Here is a 22,001-nt window from a genome sequence, read left to right on the forward strand (position 1 = left end):
TCTCATTTGGCGGCTGCCGGCCGGTGCTCCCTCCCTGAATACTGGATCGATTTCAATAATTGTTGTCTCCACTAGTCACGTACACACAAACACATGGGAAAATAGGGTCTAGGTTGAAAAATCCCGAAGTTATCCTTTAATGCATCTGTCAACAGTTGTTACTTTAGTGTAGCAGAGTAACTGCTGTCTAATCAAGTTCTTTATCTTTAGAACGCCTTATAAAGCAGTTATTAAGTAAAACGTTTTTTATATAAAGCCTACTACAAACCTCTTTATCCATAAAGTTGAATTTTTCATCAAAGTGTAAAACACACCCACAGGTTCAGAAGGACTGCACAGTATCAATTGTATTCATACTTCCTGAGAAACGTAAGTACTTTGTAAACGCAGCTGCTGTACTTACTGTGGGGACATAAAGTTGAATCAAATCTGTCGATACAGTAACTGTAATCTGTCCATGTTCACACACTCAGCCCTTTGACTGATGTCAGATTATTTAACTGTCATTACCACTCGCTGCCACATGGGGTCGCTGTTTGACACGTGAAATGTTTCATGGGAACAACACAAACATGTGGATGTTATTTGCTGCGTAATAACTGTAATTACTTTTTCTTTTTTAGCAGAAAAACATGGTGTTTATTAAAGAGAAAATACTTGCTCTGTTTTTAAATATGTCTATTTAAAATTTAGATTAGAGTCATCTTTAGAGTCATCCTGTGTTCATATCTTTTGATTCATTCAGCAGTTTATATTTCTAACCTTAAACTCTTAAACTTAGAGGGAGTTTGGAGTGAAAAGCTTCTGATGTGGAGTTTGACATTTGATTCACTGCACAGGTAAGTGACCTGAGATTTATCCAAACGGCCACAGAGTGTAAAACATAGTTCTCAAACACCCCGCAGTTTCCTCTTCTCCATGAGTTAGACCTGTGCTAACTGTAGCTACTTTATGCTAGCTGGAGTCCCCTGAGTCAGAGGGGTGTAAACGGACCGACCTAACACTTGATTAGTGGAGATATTCTGTAAATATTCATAAAGATGATAACTTGGTAACATCTGCAGGCTGAGGACGAGTTAAAGACGTTTAAAATGCTCTGACTGATAATTTGTGTCTGACATGTTTTCTTTTTAAAAAGTGAAATGACCCAGTTAAAACTGTTAAAATGACATTTCCTTCTCCCTCATGTAAAAACCCAGAATCTCTTCATATGTAAATATTTCTCATTTCTAAAGTTTAACTGTGGCGTGTTTGTTGCTGCATCACACTGAAAGTTACATAGTGGACCCTGATTGGCTCCTAGCTAGTTATGACGTCATATATTCTGCAGGTACGTCCAGGTGTTAAACTGAAGCAGTAAATGACACATGTATGAAATATATAAGTGACACAATAAGCAGAAGTGTGTTTCTAGAGATTATTAGTGGGATCAGTTGTAGGTGGTAAACATGGAGGTCGCCCTGCTGTCGTCCTTTCAAAGTACAAACTCCATCTTTAATTGTACCTTGGTAAAGAATAACCTTTTATTGTGTAGCTGCAGTCAGCTACTGAAGCTAGCTCGTTGATGGTGATGCTAATGCTACCTTCATAATGTGTTCATTACAGTGTTCAGGCCCTAATTAATCCTGCCTGATGCTTTCATCAACGTGTGTTCCTCACAATAACAACAAGTGTTTAAGCTAATGATAAGGCCTGCTATATTTCTACAGCTACATTTACAGCTGCTGTGTGTCCCTGCTGCTCTGCATGTTTCACACCTGTGTGTGTTCACGTCATCGCAGAATAAAATAAGAGCTCAAACGCTGAATCTCCACAGTCATAAGGCCTCTAGCAAACACTGGTTATAATTATAATACAATAAAATAACACTACTGACGAGGATAACACAGCAGGAAGGATATAATGTCTTTACATCCAGAGGAACAATATAATAACACCGCTGGTGAAGCAGCAGGAATAACAGGCTCTTCAATGTCTCACTGTGTTAAAGAAGGATCATCACCATGGCTGTAGCGCCCTCTGGTGGTCGCAGGTAGCTGAGCACTCTTTTGTACACTGCTTTTTTTCAGCCTTCACATCTTCCTCGCTCTTCTCTCCTTCCTCAGCCTCGTGCTAGCTCACCTCTCAGTCAACAATCAATCTGAGGGAAGCTAACAGCTAGCTGAGGCTTCATTTGATTGGTCCAATCTGCACATGCTCAGTATGAGCGAATGTCTGATGAACATATAAAGATTTTTATGCATTCAGGAAGTCTTTTGCGCTGTGTTTATGACGCATGTTCACATCCCGATGACGATGAAGAGCAGATTTATGTTGCAGCCGTACTGACTGATCACCTGATCCACTTCAAACCAGGTAAGAGGCAGAATTCATCGTCACTCTCTCATAAACAACACTCAGTATACAGGGGAACACAGGTGTTTTTTCAGTGCTCAGGTTAAACTGTGAGAACGAATAGCAAAAAGAACAGACATCAAACAAGCTGAGACAGTAAAGAGAAGCAGTCTGAAGCTGAGTAAAGACGTCTCTGCTTTCATTCATGTGAGTAAAATGATGTTCATAGAACAAAGAGTTGGGTCTACATCATCACCATCCCTGCTTTGGTCTGAACTGTTCATGTAAACAATGAAGCACTTTCACTTCAATGTACCAGTGGTGAAAGTAACTCAGTACATTTACTCACTTTCAGGACTTCAGTGCAGTTCAGAGGTCAATATTCAGGAACAGACTGAGCTGCATGGAGGCGTGTCTTTGTGTTCATTGGTCTATTGGCTGCTGTAGCGTCATGTGACTGCTCTCATTTCCTCTGACAGACAGGTTTGTGTGTGAAACCTGAGCTGCTCAGCACTCTGACACATAAAGACAGACTGCTCTCACCTGTCAAAGTCTTTATTCTCATCACATGAACACTTTATTCTCCACATCTCTGACTGTTTTCCTCACACAGGAAGTGAGATTCAAAAAGCTGGATGTTCCACAATAAAAGTGCTTTTGTCTTCATGTTTAATGTCTGAATGTCTTCTGTTGATTGACAGCTGAGGTGTCGACATGACGACGATCTCTGCTGCTTCTGATGACACAAACACTTTTATTTCTCCTCAGAAATCATGTGATTAAACATCTTACTTTCACTTCCTCTCGTGAAGCAGATCTGTTTTCCGTGTTGAAGCTTTGGTAAGTGACACTTTTCACTGTTTTAAAGACTCTCAGTTTAATTTAAGTGTAAAAAGAGCTGTAAGCTAACAGTTAGCCACCAGGTGTGTTAGCTGCTCTGACAACAGTAGAAGTGCAGACAGCACAATGACTCTGAGTTACCATGCAGGCTATGCTAACCATGCTAACAGGACAGTTAGAGACAGCAGTGAGGGCCTATCTCTGAGCTCAGTCTGAGCTGATGAAGAAATCAAACAGTGAGATGTTGACCTGCAGCTCTGACACATGAGAGGAGCTGAAACACGAGTGAAACTGAGGGAACGTCATCGATTATTATTAACGTGTCAAACATACAAATCATGACAGAATCAGTGTGATGTTCAGGAAGTCTTCACAGTCTGTGCTGCAGTAAAAGCTCAAAGTATTATCAGCTACATGGACTTAAAGTATGAGCAGTAAAAGTACACAGTGTGAGTGTGCTGTAACATGTGATACGATGACGTCATTCTCAGTGATGCGTTCAGGTGTACCACGTGTTTTACTGTGAAGCTCATTGTGAACAGTTTCATATGAAGCTGTAATCATTCTTTATTGATCAATGTGCTGCTTCTGCTCAGAGTGCAGCTCTGCCAGCAGGGGGCGCTCTGCTATGGATCAGTGTGAGGACACAGAGGAGGGAGCCCCTCCCTCTAAAAGCTCTCTGCGTGGGGAACATGAAGCTCTGAGGTGAGATGAGGATCTCTAACTGTCCATGACTCTCCTCCATGTCACAGCTCAGCACTCACATCACTGCACCATCATCACTCACACTCACTGTCACACCTGCTGCTGAACAGGTGAACAACAGCTCACTGTAACTAATCATGTTGTTTGTTTGTATCAGGATGCAGCAGCAGAGACCAGACTCTCCTGGACCCAGCTGTGTGTCCATGAAGAGTGACCGGTCTATGGGTCGCCTTTTTGACTTTAAAGTTGGACATCCTGCTGATGGAAGGTAAGAATCAAAAAATTAATGTTCTGACTCTGCTGAGAAAAGACTCATGTCCTGGTCCAGAGCTTCATAGTGTGTTCTGTTACTCATCAGTATATTGTTTCAGCGGTGACATCACAGCGTTCAGCTGTACAACAGTCACCTGCAGAGTTGGAAAGAGAACTGAAATATTGTCCTCAAGTAAAAATACTCTTACTTTGATGAAATCCTACTTAAGTACAAGTACAAAATTACCAGTCTAAAAATGTACTCAAGTCAAAGTGAAAAGTAGCTTGTTTAAAATGTACTTAAAGTAAAAGTTACTTAGTTACATTTTTTAACAACAACGTACCGGGGGGAGCATATGCTTAGTAGTTACACATTGTGACCTATAAGTATATTCATACACAAACATACATACTGTAGGTACACATGCACACCTACACCCCTACAGAGATACATGTAATTATACATATGCACACACACGTACATAAATTGACACATACATACCTACCTATATAGATCTACTGAAATTCACATTGAAATAATAAACCAGAAGAGTCCAAACTGAAGTAGTTAGTAACTGCTGTCCGTCTCCTTTTAAAGGTAGGCAGCGTCACTTGTAGCAGGACAGTCATGTGCTCCATTGTGTCGACATGTTTGACTTTTTGTAACCATTGGTCAAGTGAGGGAGGATTAGGCTTCATACGATTAATAGTAATAGTTTTTCTTGCGATCATCAACAGAATGTGCAGAATATAACGTTGGTCCATAGTTAACAAGTGTTTTAACTGAACAGCCGGTCCAGGGGGGTGTCTGTTTCCAAGATTTACTCAATCTCTTCTTCGACACTTCTCCAAATGTCTTTATTGTCAGGCAGTCCCACAGTATATGGGTATGGTCACCCACCATATCTCAGTTTCTCCAGCATTTATTGGTAGAATTGTTTTTAAAAAAACAAGCTATTAGTGGGGTCCTAAAGAACCTCATTTTCACCTTCCAATCAAGTTCTTTCCATAACTGGCTTCCAACCCCTCTGTGACATCCAGGACACTTGTATTCCCAGGCGTCATCTTCCGTTGTTCTTTAATATGTAGTTTTATCTGATGTGTCTGAACATTAGCCTTTTGGGATATTTGTTTTGTCTTTGTTGCTGCGCCGTGTTCAGACAGATACTCTACATCTCCTAGTATGGGCATGGCCCATGACAGAGCCACAGCCCCCTTCAACTGCTTTAAAATGAGATCCAGACTTTCAATGTATCCAGATTATTTTTCTGAGACTGTTCACTGAGAACTGGCAGGGTAGATAGTGATATTCCTGGTAAGGAATTGTGTTCAATAGAAACTCATCCAGTCTCTAGAGCTGTGACTACCCGTGCCCCCGCTGCATGAAGCTGCCCAGTAGTAGAGTTCTAGGTTGGGTAGACCCAAACCTCCTTTCTGTTTTGTTGACATCAAGATTTTCAAACGGATTCTTGGTCTCTTGTTTACCAAATAAATGGTCTGAAATAGTAATGGGTTCTATATTGCCTTCACTAGTCCTGTGTGTCTGTTCCACCAAGAACCTGTCCAGCCTACAATAGCTGCTATGAACTTGTGACACGAAAGTAAACTTTTTTCTCTGGGGTGGAAGTGACGCCAGACATCCACCAAGCGTAATACATCCATCATTACCAAAAGAGTAGTACATTTCTTAGACATGGGGCCACTGCCTTTCTGTCTCCTCGATCATTGCTATAGACCACTGCATCTTTTTAACTTGACTTTCTTAATTGGGCTGCTTATGTCCTTAACAGTTTAACTAAAGCAGTTTAGGCTATCCATGTATCTGTTGTTTGAAACATTTTAGTGTACTCCCTTCTCAGTTTCTTTCTAGGAAGGCACATAAAGTCAGGTAAAACTAAAGTATGAAGAAATAACAGTGGCCCAGAGTTAATCTCGAGGTGAAATAAACTAGAGGTCGACCGATAGTGGATTTTTTAAAGGTCGACATAATAACGATAGTTTGTACAAGGAAAAAGTCTGTAGCCGATTAATCGGCCGATATCTCCCTACCCCACGAAAAAAAAAAAAACTATTTTAAATGAACAATCTTTATCTTTATTACACATCCTTACACATAACTGTTGAACTGAAAGTCTGTGTCAAATAAATAACAAAATAAAAACATAAATCTGGAACACAACATGAATCTCAAAGAGTAATGAATACCTACATAAATAAAATAAGTAGTAAAGAAAATATAATCTGCAGATGAACATCTAACTCAATTTGTTGTGCCCACATCCTTTCCTCAGCAAAACAGTCCCATAGAGGGACTGTGTTTCCTCCAGCTGCCGTCTAATGTAAGAAACAAGAAACATGTCAATCAATTCAATACAGCTATTTACTAAATAGGCTATCAAATAGATAATGTATATATATATATATATATATATATAGATATAGATATAGATAGATAGATAGATAGATAGATAGATAGATAGATAGATAGGTAGGTAGATAGATAGATAACTAATATTTATTTCAATCTACATGAATGATTAAAGTTGCACTTTATTAATCCTTTTTAAATTGAAATGATGCTGCAGTTGTTTCTTAAAGTTGCTGGTTTAATAAAAATCTTTCTGATAAAGTAAAGTTTCACTAAAGTTACAAATGAATGGTTATTATCATCACGGAAGCTTTCTGACATATTTGGGAGAAAAAAATAGAAACACTAATTCAGCCGACACAACTCAAGTAGCATCAAAGAAGTTACCATCAGAATCTTATATAGAAAGCGAATGTATCGCCCCTGTGTCAGTCTCTGGCTCTTTCCCTTTAACTTTACCTACACATTGTTGTTCACAACAGTTTGTGTTGACGTCGTGACGTGCTTTACTCCTACAGCAGCCTTATGCAAACGCAGGTTTTTAATAAACCCGTTTTTGCCACTTGGACTTTGATAATAAGTACGGAGAGTTTCCTGAGTGTGATCTGCTGGATTACATCGTTGGAAACATGTTGGATCTGTGTACATGTCGATGCGCTCCGTGGCGTATATCAGGCCAGATGCTGCGCGTCCCGTTACATTTTTAAATACCACTCTTACAAACTATTAGTGTTTGTGCACATTACCGGAGTGAGGAGGATCATAAAAAGTGTGATTTCATGTCATGAATGGACAGTTGACGTTATGCGGTTGGATTATTTAGAAGAGAGAACGCCACATTGGTAAGTAATCTAAGTAACAGTTAAATGATTTATTTTCCTCCCTGCCTGCCTGTCTTGTATCGTGGAGAGCTGATATTGTTACGTTATATTCCAGAGATAACTTTTGAGGGGAGAAATGAACTGAAACGAGTCAGATATAATATGAATCACGGACCACTTGTCAGCTGTTCCCCGGTACAGCAAAGGTTTAGCCCCCACCCACCCCTCTCACGGTCCCCACGTACGAGTGGCATTTCATGGTTTCCTAACAGTTGTTAACAGTACCCTCGGGAGTTGCTCACGCAAACTTATATTTTCAGCAAAAGTGCCCCTCAAATGATCACATATGATCCCATTAGTTTTTCTCCCCCCAATATGTTTATTGCCATTTTCTTATTATATCATTACAACAAAGCAACGTTCAATAACAATTCGACCGTTGAAGACCAAAAATGCCAACATTGCACACTCCTGCATACACACCCTTACACACTCACGCACAACTTGCATAGATATGAAATAAGGTAATAATAATAATTATAACAAAATATAAATTTCAGAAAATAAAATAAAATAAACATATATATATATATATATATATATATATATAATAACAACAACAATAATAAGAATAATAATATAGAAGATAAAATAAATAAAATAAATAATAAATACATTTAGATGCTACATTTTACAATTTCTTTTCAGGTGAAGCTGACATTCCAGGTTTCTATTATGTTCATGTGTGGTTCCCAGAGCTGCACAAAGTCTCTCCGCTTGCCTTTAAGTAAGTTAGTCTTTCCAGACCGATAGAGTTCGTAAGTTCCTTTATCCACATTTTCAATGATGGAGTGTCCATACTCTTCCAACACAGAGCAATAGCTCTCCTGGCATGTAGAAGTCCAAAGTCCAGAAGTTTAGTCCGCTTCTGTGTTTGTATAAAGTCCTCTGGATATATTCCAAGCACACAGAGTTTGACATTTAAGGGGATTCTGGTGTTAAACATCTCTGATAAACATTTTGTACCATCCTTCCAGAAAATTTGAATCTTTGGACATTCCCATAGACAGTGAAAAAGAGTGCCTTTCTCATTTGAACATTTAGTACAGACATCTGGAATAGTATCAGACATGTGGTGGAGTTTGACAGGGGTTATGTACGTTCTCATCGACCATTTATATTGAAGTAATTTAAACCATGTGTTTATTGTCTGCTTTTGCACTTTTAAACAAGCCTCATTCCAGTCCGCCTCATCGATATCTTCCTGTATATCAGTTTTCCAAGCATTCAGTTTATCAAGTGTTGAATCTTTTGTGTATGCCACCAATATGCTGTAATATTTAGATAGGTGGCTCTTCCCTCCCAAATTTCCAAGTGTTATCTCCTCAAGTTTTGATAAAGGTGGAATATACATAATCTGTTCATATTTAGATGAAATGAAGCTTTTTAACTGTAAATATTTGAAGAAATGTTTTTGGGGGATTTGATATCTCTCACATAATTGATTAAAAGAAAGTAAAACACCATCTACATAAAGGTCCTTCATTTTCTGAATACCTTTTAAAAACCATGACCCAAATCCTCCATGCTTTCTGCCAGGTGTAAACTGCTTATTACCCCAAATAGGAGTAAATTGCGACAGTACAGGCATATCACCTACATGTCTGTGTGCAGCATGCCAAACTGAAATTGTATTTTTAAGAAAGGGATTTTTTGTTACTTTTTTCAATGTCTTGATATCTGAAGAGTATAGATATACATTTAGTGGAAGATCTGGAATGGACTTTTGCTCAGTGCTTACCCAAGCTGGAGATGCCGTGGTGCAAAAGTAATATGATGCTGAAGTCAGCTGGGCAGCCATGTAGTACCATCTAAGATTGGGGAGTTGAAGCCCTCCCCTCTCATAAGGAAGGTATAATAGTTTAAGGCGGAGTCTAGCCTGTCTGTCATTCCAAATGAATTGACTGAATATTTTGTTAAGTTTATCGTAGAACATGTTTGGTAGTGGCAATGGGAGTGTTTGGAATAATATAAAAATGTAGGTAAAATAGTCATTTTTAATATATTAATTCGTCCGATCATGGAGATAGGCAAGCTGGACCATCGGTTCAATGTTCCTGTCACCTTGTCTACCAGGGGGTCATAATTTGCTGGGATTATTCCATCTAGTTCAGGAGTGATTTTAACACCTGGGTATTTAAAACCTTCAGTAGATGTCATAAAAGGAGTATTTACTACGGGATTATGTCTTTCCTCTTTATTAAGAAACATTAATACTGATTTTGAATTATTAATTTTATATCCAGAGAACCCTCCAAATGTTTCAAGTAATGTCATTAGATTAGGGATGCTATTTTTTAAATTTGTCAGGAAAAATATTATATCATCTGCAAATAAAGAAATGCGATGGTCTATCCCCCCAATTGTAATGCCTGATAGTCCTACGTGTGCTCTTACAGCCATGGCTAGAGGCTCAATTGCTAGTGTGAATAACAGTGGAGACAGAGGGCAGCCCTGTCTGGTTGATCGCTGTAAACTAAAGGGCTTTGAGATGTTACTGTTAGTCAGGATTTGTGCAGTTGGGTTTGTGTATATTAATCGAATCCAGTTGAGATAAAGTTCACCTTGCCCATATCTTGGAAGGACTTCAAAAAGGTAACCCCATTCTATTCTATCAAATGCTTGACATGCATCTACTGATAGCATTGCTGTATCTTTTGCATTCTGTCGCTCATGCAATATATTTAACACCCGTCTGATATTGTGATATCCCTGTCGTTTTTGTATGAAACCTTGTTGATCATCAATTATCATTTAGGGAGATATTTATCTCATCTTTTAGAAAGTGCCTTGCAGAGTATCTGTGTGTCACATCCCATTAAACTAATTCCCCTGTAGGATGAGCATTCAGTTGGGGGCTTGTTTGGTTTTAATATTAGGGTTATTGCTGCTAATCTTAGTGAGTGTGGGAGCGTTCCTAAAATAAACGATTCTTCATACATGTCAAGAAGTGGCCTTGAAAGTTGTTTTTTAAATGTTTTATAAAACTCTATAGGTCATCCATCCGGTCCGGGTGCTTTACCGATATTTATATCCCCTATAGCTTCACAAAGGTCTGCTGCTGTTGTTAATGGACTATCCAATGTTATTTTTTCATCATCTGATAGAGTCTGAAATTGCAACTGGTCAAGGAAGGTTTTTTGAGCCTCTATATTTCCTGTATATTCAGATTTGTATAGTAATTTATAATAGTTTTAAAATGGTCATTTATCTCTGATGGTTCTACAGTTAAATTGCCGGATGTTGACTTTATACTATTAATTGTTCTTTCAGCTTGCGTTTTCTTTATTCTCCAGGCCAACAATTTCCCTGCTTCTTCCCCTTGGTCGTAATATGTTTGTTTCATCCACATTAGACTTTTAGCTACTCTGTCAGTTGTTAATTTATCGTAATGAGCTCTCATGATAGACAGATTATGTAACTTTTCAGGGTCATTGTTATTATAAATTTCAGTCTCCGCGTTTTTAATCTGGTTTTCTAGTGCTTGTAATTCTTGGTTGTGTTGTTTGGTTTTAGAACTTGTGTAACTAATAATTTCACCTCTTATGTAAGCTTTAAATGCTCCCATCTAATGCTGGCCGTGGTTTCACCTTTATTTAGTTCTAAATATTTATCAATGCAACTTTCCACAAATTTAACAAAGGTTGGATCTTGTAATAAAAAAACTTGTAACCTCCACCTTCTCGGGCATTGCTCAATCCTACCTAATTGGATCTCCATAGAAACTGCTGCATGATCACTAATTACAATACTATTGTACCAGCATTTTTTGACATTAGACATGAATTCCACAGAGACTAAAAAATAATCAATGCGTGAATGACTTTTATACGAGCTTGAGTAACAGGAGTATTCCCTTCTGTTTGGGTTTTGTGTCCTCCACACTTCAATCATTCCTAGGTCTTTTATATAATTAATCAGAGTTTTCCTGGTTTGTACATGAGTTGTATCTATTTGGGTGGATCTATCTAACACTGGATCTAGGGCACAATTAAAATCTCCTCCCATAATGTAAAGTCCTTCCAAAGCTGACACAGTTAAAAATAGTCTTTCAAAAAACAATGGGTTGTCGTCGTTAGGGCCATAGACATTTATAAGATTTAATTTTAGTGTCAGGATATTACCTTGAACAATAATATATCTTCCGGATGGGTCTTGAATGGTTTTTGAAAGTTGAAATGGTATTGAATTGTGTATGAGAATGACAACTCCCCTTGCATGACCACTAAAACAAGCATGAAATACTTGACCTGGCCATCTTTTAATCAAATAATGTCTGAGGAAACTAAATGTGATTCCTGTAGGAATATTATTTTAGATTTAAGATATTTTACCCTATTTAATACTTGTTTCATTTTGGCTAGTTTTCTCATTCCACGGACATTCCAGCTTGAAATATTAATGTTCAAACTACCTTTCTGTTTTGTTTTCTCCATAAATCACTATCTCAGCATGGGGTGAAGTTATGGAATTGTAAAAAAAGTAAAAATAATATGATAATGATGAATAAAATGCAAGTACACGCACACACACACACACACACACACACACACAATAGTCTGAACAATCCCTCCCTCAATCTTAGCAATCCCCAAACTGAAATGCACATCTTTCCCCTTAAGTAACTTTGGGGGACGCTGATCCACAATTTGAGGAGCAACTAGTCAGCGTAGCCCAACCCAAGCCCTCAATATCAACCAGTGTCCGTCAACCGTACACTTTCAAAATGGCTTAGTAATTTCTCCCTTTTGAATGATAAAATATCGGTAATACAGTACAACCATATTAACAAAATGTATACCGGACCAAACATCGGCTACAAAATATGTAAATATTAGCAACCCATTATATGCACTACACAGAGTTGTGTTTAAATAAGCACACTTGAAAACAGCAAAAGGTATGTATATACTTACGAAAGAACCTGGTATATATATGTGTGTGTTCGAAACTCAACTCAAAACAGCTCACTTTGAAGTACTTGGACTCCCATCTACACCTCCTGATAGTCACAGCTAATTAGCTGTTTCTCAGTTGGAGTCCTAATATTATGTTGTGGTCTTCAGTACCTCATCATTTTGAGTTCACGGGTCACGTGTAGCTGCTGTTGCTTGTGGAATGTTTTTGCAGAACTTTTCAGCCTCCTGTGGCGTTGAGAAGAGATGGATCTTACCTCCGTGCAGTACTCTCAGCCTGCATGGGTTATGCTGGAATCCACGGAAGGCGTTTATGTCAACAAACAGCTTCGTTACCGGGTTAAATCCCGTCGGATGCAAACAGTCTCTGCCGAGAGATCCTCTGCAAATGATAACTTGACCCCGTCATGTTTAATATCTTGTCGCTTTGCCTCTCGATAGACGAACTCCTTCTCCTGGAACTTTAAAAAGCGAACCAGGACCGCTCTGTTTTGGTTGGGCTTCCCCGATGCTAGTGTACGGTGCACCCTCTCCAATGTAAACGATCTGTTAGGGTTCAGCCTTAGCCATCGCGGTAACATGTCGTTAATGAAGTCGAGCAGTGTTTGTTGGCCCTCAGCTCCTTCTCTTATACCAAAAAGCCGGAGGTATGCGTGTATGCGGCTTTCAGCTTCTTCAGTATGTGCTGCGTTGGTGGAAACATCCCTTTTTACGTCTGTCACTTTACCTTCCAGCGCAGCCATTGAGTTCGCCATATCAGTCAGACGGGTGTCGATATTGTCCGACTTTGTTCCGAAGTCCGCTTGGAGTGATTTCAGCTCCTTTAACACTTCAGCTATGTTAGCCATGTTAGCTTCTGTGTCGCTCGGTGGACTTGGCGGAGTTGTTTTAGTGCCAGTCTTGCGTCCTCAAGTAAAAAAATCACGCTGCTTGATTGCAGAAGGTTTTGACATATCAAGACCGAGGTTCTTCATTAAAAAAGCGACTGCACGCGAGGTACGCCCCTGCCTGGGGCTGCACAGCCATCGGCCACTATCAGAGCCCAGATCCGCCGATGATTATAGTTTATCGGGGCCGATTAATCGGCCAAAACGATCAATCGGTCGACCTCTAAAATAAAATAATCCAACAACTCAGAGAAAAACAAACAAAGTAGAAAAAGCTACGTAAAATGAGCTTCCGCCTACCAAACTGGTTTGGGATATTATTTTGTTCAGTTACCAGTAACCTAAACACAAACCGGCTCCTGGTGTAACCTGGGCAGAAGACAGTGACAGCTCCTCCATTGGGGACATAGACAGTGTCAGCACTGCTGTCGTCTGGGTCTCAGAGCGGTCCCTACTCAGCGGCTCATATTTAGGTCCCGTCCATTATAATAAAACCTGGGATTCTCATCGTAACATTGAAAGTTTTGAACTCCAAGAAGTTAAACTGGGCATGCAGTGGGGTCACTCAGCCCCGCAGCTCAGCTCCCTCTCCGTCTTCTCCCTCTGGTCCACTCAGACCTGAATATCAAGTTCCTGGAGGGGCAACTGAGAGCTTCGGGTAGGTTATTTCCCCAGACTCAGTGGACGTCCTTTAATTGTGCCGGGTAGATGCATTTGGCATTAATGTTTTTCTGCTTTAATTGTTTAATTACACCCCTCACCTGCGTTCTCTTCTTTTGTAACTCTGGGGAATAATCATGGTCAAAGTATGTCTGCCCTGCTCCGTAGAGGATTTGTATTTGGGTCCATCCATCCATCCGTTGTGTGCAGTAGTGGGTAGTAACGTGTTACACTGAATCCGTTTCATGTACTTGAGTAATTTTTTCAAATAATTGTACTTCTAAGAGTACTTGTTTTTCGTAGAATACTTTTTACTGTTACTCTGGTAAATTTGCGATAAAAAATATGTACTTCTACTCTGTTACATTGGGCTACACATGTCTTGCTACTTTTATTGACACCAGGGTTGGAAATGAAGCCCCCGCCACTCCGAAGTACAACTGTTAAGGATCGGTTAATGACTTCACCACATACGCGGACGTGTCTGTGAAGCGGACAGCGGTACTTCCATCTGACAACGACACCACTGTCTAATCCCTTAGCAGATGCCTGCGACGTCTCTGCTACTGGTTTCTAGTGAATACGCTAACGCAACCAACCTCTACTAAGTTAACCATCATCAGTGTCGTCTGCAAGCACCAGTTAGCAACTTATCAAGAGCTAACCACAGAACATAGAGGAGAAGAGGGGCACGGTGAGCCGCCTCGTGTTTCTGGTGCACACTGTTTGTCATGGAAGCAAACATTCATGAGGCACCATCATTTCTTTCTGGCAGTGATGGAGACAAACACACAGGAGAAGGGCTGAGTAATATTCAGGCCTGCACGTGTTTTTTTTTGGTTTGCAAAGAAACATTTTAGTCGGCTATATCAGTTTAATGACAAGTATGTCAAAGCAAACTATCTGGGTCAAATGACCGCCGACCAAATGACCAAAAACAAATCATATCAGCGATGTTGAAAAACATTTATGGAATATTGTTACGGTTAGAAAAGATGTTTTAAAAATAAGTGAACGTTAGCCAGTTACTGACAGAAGAGTTTGGACAATGCATGGTAAGATTTCATTTAATCTGAATATGATTTAACTTCTGAATGTGCACATCGTCTTATCTTGTGTTACAATACATTGATGTAATGAATTGTATCTAATGAAGGTACTCACTGCTTGAGTAGTTTGTTTATGTGATACTTTCTTACTCTTACTTAAGTAGTTATTTCTAAAGCTACTTTTACTCCTACTTGAGTAAATATAATTATAAAGTAAGAGTACTTTTACTTGAGTACCGTTTCTGGTTACTCTACCCACCACTGCTTGAGGGGTGGGTTTCTGTACTCCCAACCCTGACAGTTCTTGGTTGCCTTCATTCTGTCCTCTGCATCACTGGCAAAACATGTCTCGGCAGTTTTGGAATAAAACCAATAGTGATCATAATCAGTGGTTTGCTCTCATGCTATCTTTCCATCCTTTAACATTGGACACCCTCCTCCCACTGACCCAGCCCTCATGGTCAGACCCCACAGCTCACTCCCTCTATCAGTCAGCTGTGTCATTAATTGTCCTTAAACTTGATGTTTTCTCCACAGAGTTCAGCAGAGCTCAGAGGTTCACAGTGATCAGTCAGCCCAGCAGCATCAGACAGACCTGGACTCCACATTTAAGGTGTGTACAACACACTGTTTACAATGAACTACATTAACTACAGGCTAAATGCCAAACCATCATTCAGTCTCCATGCTGTTCTGTTTGAGCAGCAGGCCTTCAGACTGACTGATGGATCACATGTTGTGTTCTACCACTTTATATTCATGTTCAGAGTCTGATTCTGTTCCAGCTGCTGGAGGAGAACATTGTCACATTTGTGAAGAACGAGCTGAAGAGAGTCCAGAGGGTTCTGAGTTCAGATTACCCAGCATGCTTAGAGAGTCAGAGGGAGGAGGAGGAGGTGTTGGATGGTGATGATGAAGATCAGAGGAGCAGCAGAGATGCATTTGTGAAGATCACTCTGCACTTCCTGAGGAGAATAAATCAGGAGGAGCTGGCTGACTGTCTGCAGAGCAGTAAGAGGATTTAATCAGGTTTAACATGATGGAAAGAGGAAATGCAGGTTTACATTTCTAAACTTAGTAAATATGATACACACATCTATATCAGATCAGAGCTTGTTTGTCATCCACTAAATGCTTTAATAAAACTGATGCAGAAGGAAAAACTCTAAAGCCACACTTGAATGTTGAGATTTTCTTCAGGATCCACTCTTTGATATCATTTGTTGTTTGTTTATTCAGGAGCTGCTGCTGCAGAGTGCCGACAGAAACTGAAGTCTAACCTGAAGGAGAAGTTCCAGTGTGTGTTTGAGGGGATCGCTAAAGCAGGAAACCCAACCCTTCTGAATCAGATCTACACAGAGCTCTACATCACAGAGGGAGGGACTGGAGAGGTCAATGATGAACATGAGGTCAGACAGATCGAATCAGCATCCAGGAAACCAGACAGACCAGAAACAACCATCAGACAAGAAGACATCTTTAAAGCCTCACCTGGAAGAGATGGACCAATCAGAACAGTGATGACAAAGGGAGTGGCTGGCATTGGGAAAACTGTCTTAACACAGAAGTTCACTCTGGACTGGGCTGAAGACAAAGCCAACCAGGACATACAGTTCATGTTTCCCTTCACCTTCAGAGAGCTGAATGTGCTGAAAGAGAAGAAGTTCAGCTTGGTGGAACTTGTTCATCACTTCTTCACTGAAACCAAAGAAGCAGGAATCTGCAGGTTTGAAGAGTTCCAGGTTGTGTTCATCTTTGACGGTCTGGATGAGTGTCGACTTCCTCTGGACTTCCACAACAATGAGATCCTGACTGATGTCACAGAGTCCAGCTCAGTGGATGTGCTGCTGACAAACCTCATCAGAGGGAAACTGCTTCCCTCTACTCGCCTCTGGATAACCACACGACCTGCAGCAGCCAATCAGATCCCTCCTCAGTGTGTTGACATGGTGACAGAGGTCAGAGGGTTCACTGACCCTCAGAAGGAGAAGTACTTCAGGAAGAGATTCAGAGATAAGAAGCAGGCCAGCAGAATCATCTCCCACATCAAGACATCCCGAAGCCTCCACATCATGTGCCACATCCCAGTCTTCTGCTGGATCACTGCTACAGTTCTGGAGGACGTGTTGAAGACCAGAGAGGGAGGAGAGCTGCCCAAGACCCTGACTGAGATGTACATCCACTTCCTGGTGGTTCAGACCAAACTGAAGAACATCAAGTATGATGGAGGAGCTGAGACAGATCAACACTGGAATCCAAAGAGCAGGAAGATGATTGAGTCTCTGGGAAAACTGTCTTTTGAGCAGCTGCAGAAAGGAAACCTGATCTTCTATGAGTCAGACCTGACAGAGTGTGGCATCGATATCAGAGCAGCCTCAGTGTACTCAGGAGTGTTCACACAGGTCTTTAAAGAGGAGAGAGGACTGTACCAGGACACGGTGTTCTGCTTCATCCATCTGAGTGTTCAGGAGTTTCTGGCTGCTCTTCATGTCTATCTGAAGTTCATCAACTCTGGTGTCAATCTGCTGTCAGGAGAACAAACAACCTGGCGGTCTTATATGTTTAGAGAAAAACCTGACCCAACACGTTTCTATCAGAGTGCTGTGGACCAGGCCTTACAGAGTCCAAACGGACACTTGGACTTGTTCCTCCGCTTCCTCCTCGGTCTTTCACTAGAAACCAATCAGAGTCTCCTGAGAGGTCTGCTGACACAGACAGGAAGTGGTTCACAGACCAAAAAGAAAACAGTCAAGTACATTGGGACAAAGATCAGTGAGAATCTGTCTGCAGAGAAAAGCATCAATCTGTTCCACTGTCTGAATGAACTGAATAATAGTTCTCTAGTGGAGCAGATCCAACAGTCCCTGAGATCAGGACGTCTCTCCACAGAGAAACTGTCTCCTGCTCAGTGGTCAGCTCTGGTCTTCATCTTACTGTCATCAGAAAAAGATCTGGACGTGTTTGACCTGAAGAAGTACTCTGCTTCAGAGGAGGCTCTTCTGAGGCTGCTGCCAGTGGTCAAAGCCTCCAACAAAGCTCTGTACGTGAACACATCATTCTCCATGTTAAATGTAGTTTTACTTTATTCAGAAAAAACAACTATCTTTTGTCATTGTTTCCTTTTATGTACTGTTGATTCCTCTTCAGGCTGAGTGGCTGTAACCTGTCAGAGAGAAGCTGTGAGGCTCTGTCCTCAGGCCTCAGCTCCCAGTCCTCTTCTCTGAGAGAGCTGGACCTGAGTAACAACAACCTGCAGGATTCAGGAGTGACTCTTCTGTCTGCCGGTCTAAAAACTCCACACTGCAGACTGGAAACTCTCAGGTTAGTGTGCAGCTGTGTGAAAATGATAACCCTCTGGGCTCACATGTTCTGTATATTTGCTCAGTTCTCAGCTCTCAGTCCTGTGAGTCTGAATAACCCTGTAATTAAAATGGCTTTAATATCACACTGAAGGGGTCAGCTGACAAAGGATCTTGTCACCAGTATTGTGTTCATGTTCACGGCTCAGTAACTTGACTTGGATATATATGTGACGAGCGGCAAACACACCCTCACTCAAGGGTGAGGTTGGGTACAATTTATTAATTTTATTTAACTACGGGAAAGCCTGACAACGCCACCCTGGGAATTTCGCCCAGGGAGATATTTAAATCACAGTGCAGTTAATAAGGCACTCAGGTTCGTTTTACAAATGGAGCATGAGACGTGGTTCAGGTACAAAAAAATACAAATATACTTTATTTTCAAAAAGGTAAAATTGACTTATTTTAAAATAACACCATATACACGAGGATGTGAGGGAAGGGACCCTAGCAGGGCTGGAGCTTACCAGTGGGAGGAAGTGGGACCATGAGGGGGAGAGGAATCCCAGGAGAGGAGCACCCGAGGGTTTGTGACACTCGCGCACACACACACACACGCACACACAATGGTGAAAAAAGCAAAACCACGGGTTACACAGCACACAGGAGGGGGATACCACCACCAGGACACCAGGACCACCACCGTAAGCTTCCAGTCCTGAGAGGAGAAGGGAAATTAGTGAGGCTGGACACCGTACATCAAAACACAACTTCTCAAAGAACAATTTACCAAAATTAAGCTTCCAAGAACAACAACAAAGAAAGAGAATTTACCAAAATTAAGCAGTTGAAAATAACTCAAAGAAACAATCTACCAAAAGCAAATGTACGCAAAATTCTAATGTATGACACAACAAAAGAACTTCAGCTGTAGTACTTTCCAAAGTTGGTATCACACAAACAAGCAAAATTAAACAAACACATACAAGACATTTAAATCGGTGGTTAAACCAAATTCAGAAAATAACCAAAATTAAGTGAGCCAACCCGCCACTATCACTCATTAAAATAAATATAGGCCCGATACAGTCAGGACACACATATGCCAGGAGCAAAGCAACGCAAGGCGAAGCAAGGCAGCTGTGAAGCGTGCTACAATAAAGCCAGCAAAGAGAAGCAAAACAGCGCCAGGCAAAGAGAAGCAAAACAGCGCCAGGCAAAGACAAGCAAAACAGCGCCCGGCAAAGCAGCAGTGTTTCTCTGTCGCGTCACACGACCCAGTCAATCTCGATCAGCGCACAAGATCACACACATGGGAGAGAGGAGGAGAGGCGAGCTTCATGCTCGCCTGGCTGCAGTGGCAAACCACGGCCGGCACAGAGCGTCAGGACGGGGATTCCCCGTCGACGCAGAGGCCCTGGGTTCGACTCCGACCTTCGGCCCTTTGCTGCATGTCCTCCCCGGTCTCTCTTCTATCATTCCCGATTCTATCCACTGTCCTGTCCAATGAAGGCAACTAAAGGTTTAGATTTTTTGACCTGAGCCAGTTGACAGGTAAGGGTGACTTAGTTTCCTCACCGTGAGCCAGTAAATACTCTGGACATAAGTGAACTTACTTTGAATGTGTGTAGCTACATTTGGTTCTGTGAAGAGTCTTGTATTCCCACACGTCAGGTTAAACTTTATCCAAACAATAAGCCATGGATCACTAAGTCCTTGAAAGAAATAACAATGAAGAAACATAACCTCTTTAAAAATAGCAGTGTTGAAGAGAACAGGGAGGTAAAAAGACTGGTTAGGGCAGAGATTCAAAAAGCTCAATTCAGTTATAGGGATAAAATTGAGGACAAATTTAAAGGTAATGATCTAAAAAGTTTCTGGAATGGCATGTCAGTCATGACAGGCACAAAAAAAGGTAATATGAATATTAAAATGGATGGTTTTAAATCAGTCAAGGGGCTAGCTGCTAATTTTAATCGTTTTTATCTCAGGTTTGATACAAATGATTTTAAAGAACAAGCTGATCAGATAGAATTAGAAACCTCCTCCACTCCACAGCTTGAATTGGGTGTACAAGATGTCAGGAACATACTCCGTAAAACCAAGACCAACAAGAGCCCCGGCCCTGACAATATATCTGGTCATCTTCTCAAACACTGCGCAGATCAATTACCCCCTATTTTTCAGCACATATTAAAGTGTTGCTTAGAGCAACAAAAGGTTCCTACTCTGTGGAAGAAGTCCACAATAGTACCAGTGGCTAAGAAAAAGTCCCCTAAGGGCATTAGTGATTTTAGACCTGTGGCCCTGACTTCGCTAGTTATGAAGGTATTTGAAAAGCTCATCAAGAGAGAGCTAGTTGGAGTTGTGGAGGACTCATTGGATCCTCTACAGTTTGCCTGTAGGAGTAAAAAAGGGGTTGATGATGCTGTTCTTACCCTTCTTCATTTACTTTTTAAACACCTTGAAGGTCCAGGGACACATGCACACCTGTTATTTTTAGATTTATCTTCTGCTTTTAACACAAGTCAGCCCCACATTTTAGCCAACAAACTGCTAAATGATTTGAATCTGTGTCCTGGCATTGTTGGATGGATTTTAGACTTTCTTGTGGACAGATCCCAGTGTGTCAGGATTAATGGCTCTTTGTCGGACACATTGTTCTCCTCCACTGGTTCGCCACAGGGCTGTGTCCTTTCACCAATCTGGTACATTTTTTACACTGACAGCTGCAGAAGTTCCCAGCCAGGAAGACACATTCTGAAGTTTGCAGATGATACAGTCATAGTGAGCCTGTTACAAGGAAGGGAAATAGCACGTGGCCCAGTGGTGGACGATTTTATAGAGTGGCGTGATAACTCTTTTTTAAAATTAAATGTACGTTAAACTAAAGACGTGCATTGATTTGAGAAGGCAGCCTAATACACCAATTAAAACAGCAATTAAGGGTGAGATGGTTGACCAAGTCCAGTGTTACAAGTCCCTGGGTGTTGTTATCGACAACAAGCTAACATTTAAAGAAAACACAGACGCAGTCTGCAAAAAGCCACAGCAGAGACTGCACTTTCTCCGTCAACTTAACTGGTTTGGGGTGTGCAGCAGACTGATGAATCTGTTCTACTCCTCCATGGTAGAGTCTGTCCTCACCTTTGCCATAATCTCCTGGTTTGGTAACCTGTCATTAGGGGACAGAAACAGGTTACAATGGATCGTAAGAGTTGCCAGTAAGATTATTGGCATAAAATTACCTGATCTGTCTTACACCTTCTCCAAGAGAGCAACATCTCAGGCTGGAGACATCTTACAGTGTCCTCGACATCCTCTCCATGGTGAATTTGAGTTCCTGCCCTCCAGCAGGAGATTTGGACTACCAGTGGCAAAGTCCAACAGGATGAGAAATTCTTTTATCACTCAGGCCAAGAAATACTAAATTCAAAAGTGGAACCTGTAGATGAAGTATTTTCCTGTTCACTTCCAGGAACTATTGATGGTCTTATAATTTTTGTTTTAATGTTGGTGTTAGTGATGGTTTGGAGTTTTACATGTTTCATTTTCACTTGATGTATTCTTCATGAACTCTTATGCGTTTTAATGTTCTTTGTAACCGAGTCTATGTGTTTGTGTTTTCTAAATGTTTTTGTCTTACTTGGCTGCAAAACAAATTTCCCCTCGTTGACAATAAAGTAAAAGTTGAAGTTGAAGCCAGTGAAGAGATTTGAGGATGGGGTAATGTGAGACCTGGTGAGGAGTCTTGCAGCAGCATTCTGTGTTGACTGCAGGCGATTAAGCGCAGACTTGCTGAGTGAC

At 40.9% G+C, this 22,001-nt stretch overlaps 2 protein-coding genes across 2 annotated transcripts in view; both read left to right on the plus strand.

The window, feature by feature from the left end:
* The window catches only part of LOC138608375 (NLR family CARD domain-containing protein 3-like), a 186,272-nt gene that overhangs the window by 151,789 nt on the left and 12,482 nt on the right, over positions 1-22,001 (plus strand). The gene's annotated exons all lie outside the window — the stretch shown is intronic.
* Positions 1-22,001, plus strand: part of LOC138608553 (NLR family CARD domain-containing protein 3-like) — a 36,725-nt gene that overhangs the window by 4,889 nt on the left and 9,835 nt on the right. Inside the window, exons 5-6 of the mRNA XM_069681157.1 lie at positions 16,132-17,932; positions 18,040-18,213. Coding sequence (XP_069537258.1) covers positions 16,132-17,932; positions 18,040-18,213 — 1,975 coding nt within the window. The remainder of the gene's footprint in view (positions 1-16,131; positions 17,933-18,039; positions 18,214-22,001) is intronic.

This window comes from Semicossyphus pulcher, unplaced genomic scaffold (genome assembly GCF_022749685.1).
Source record: "Semicossyphus pulcher isolate SPU_LCO1_2020_fin unplaced genomic scaffold, fSemPul1.0.p SCAF_5, whole genome shotgun sequence".
Lineage (NCBI taxonomy): Eukaryota > Metazoa > Chordata > Actinopteri > Labriformes > Labridae > Semicossyphus > Semicossyphus pulcher.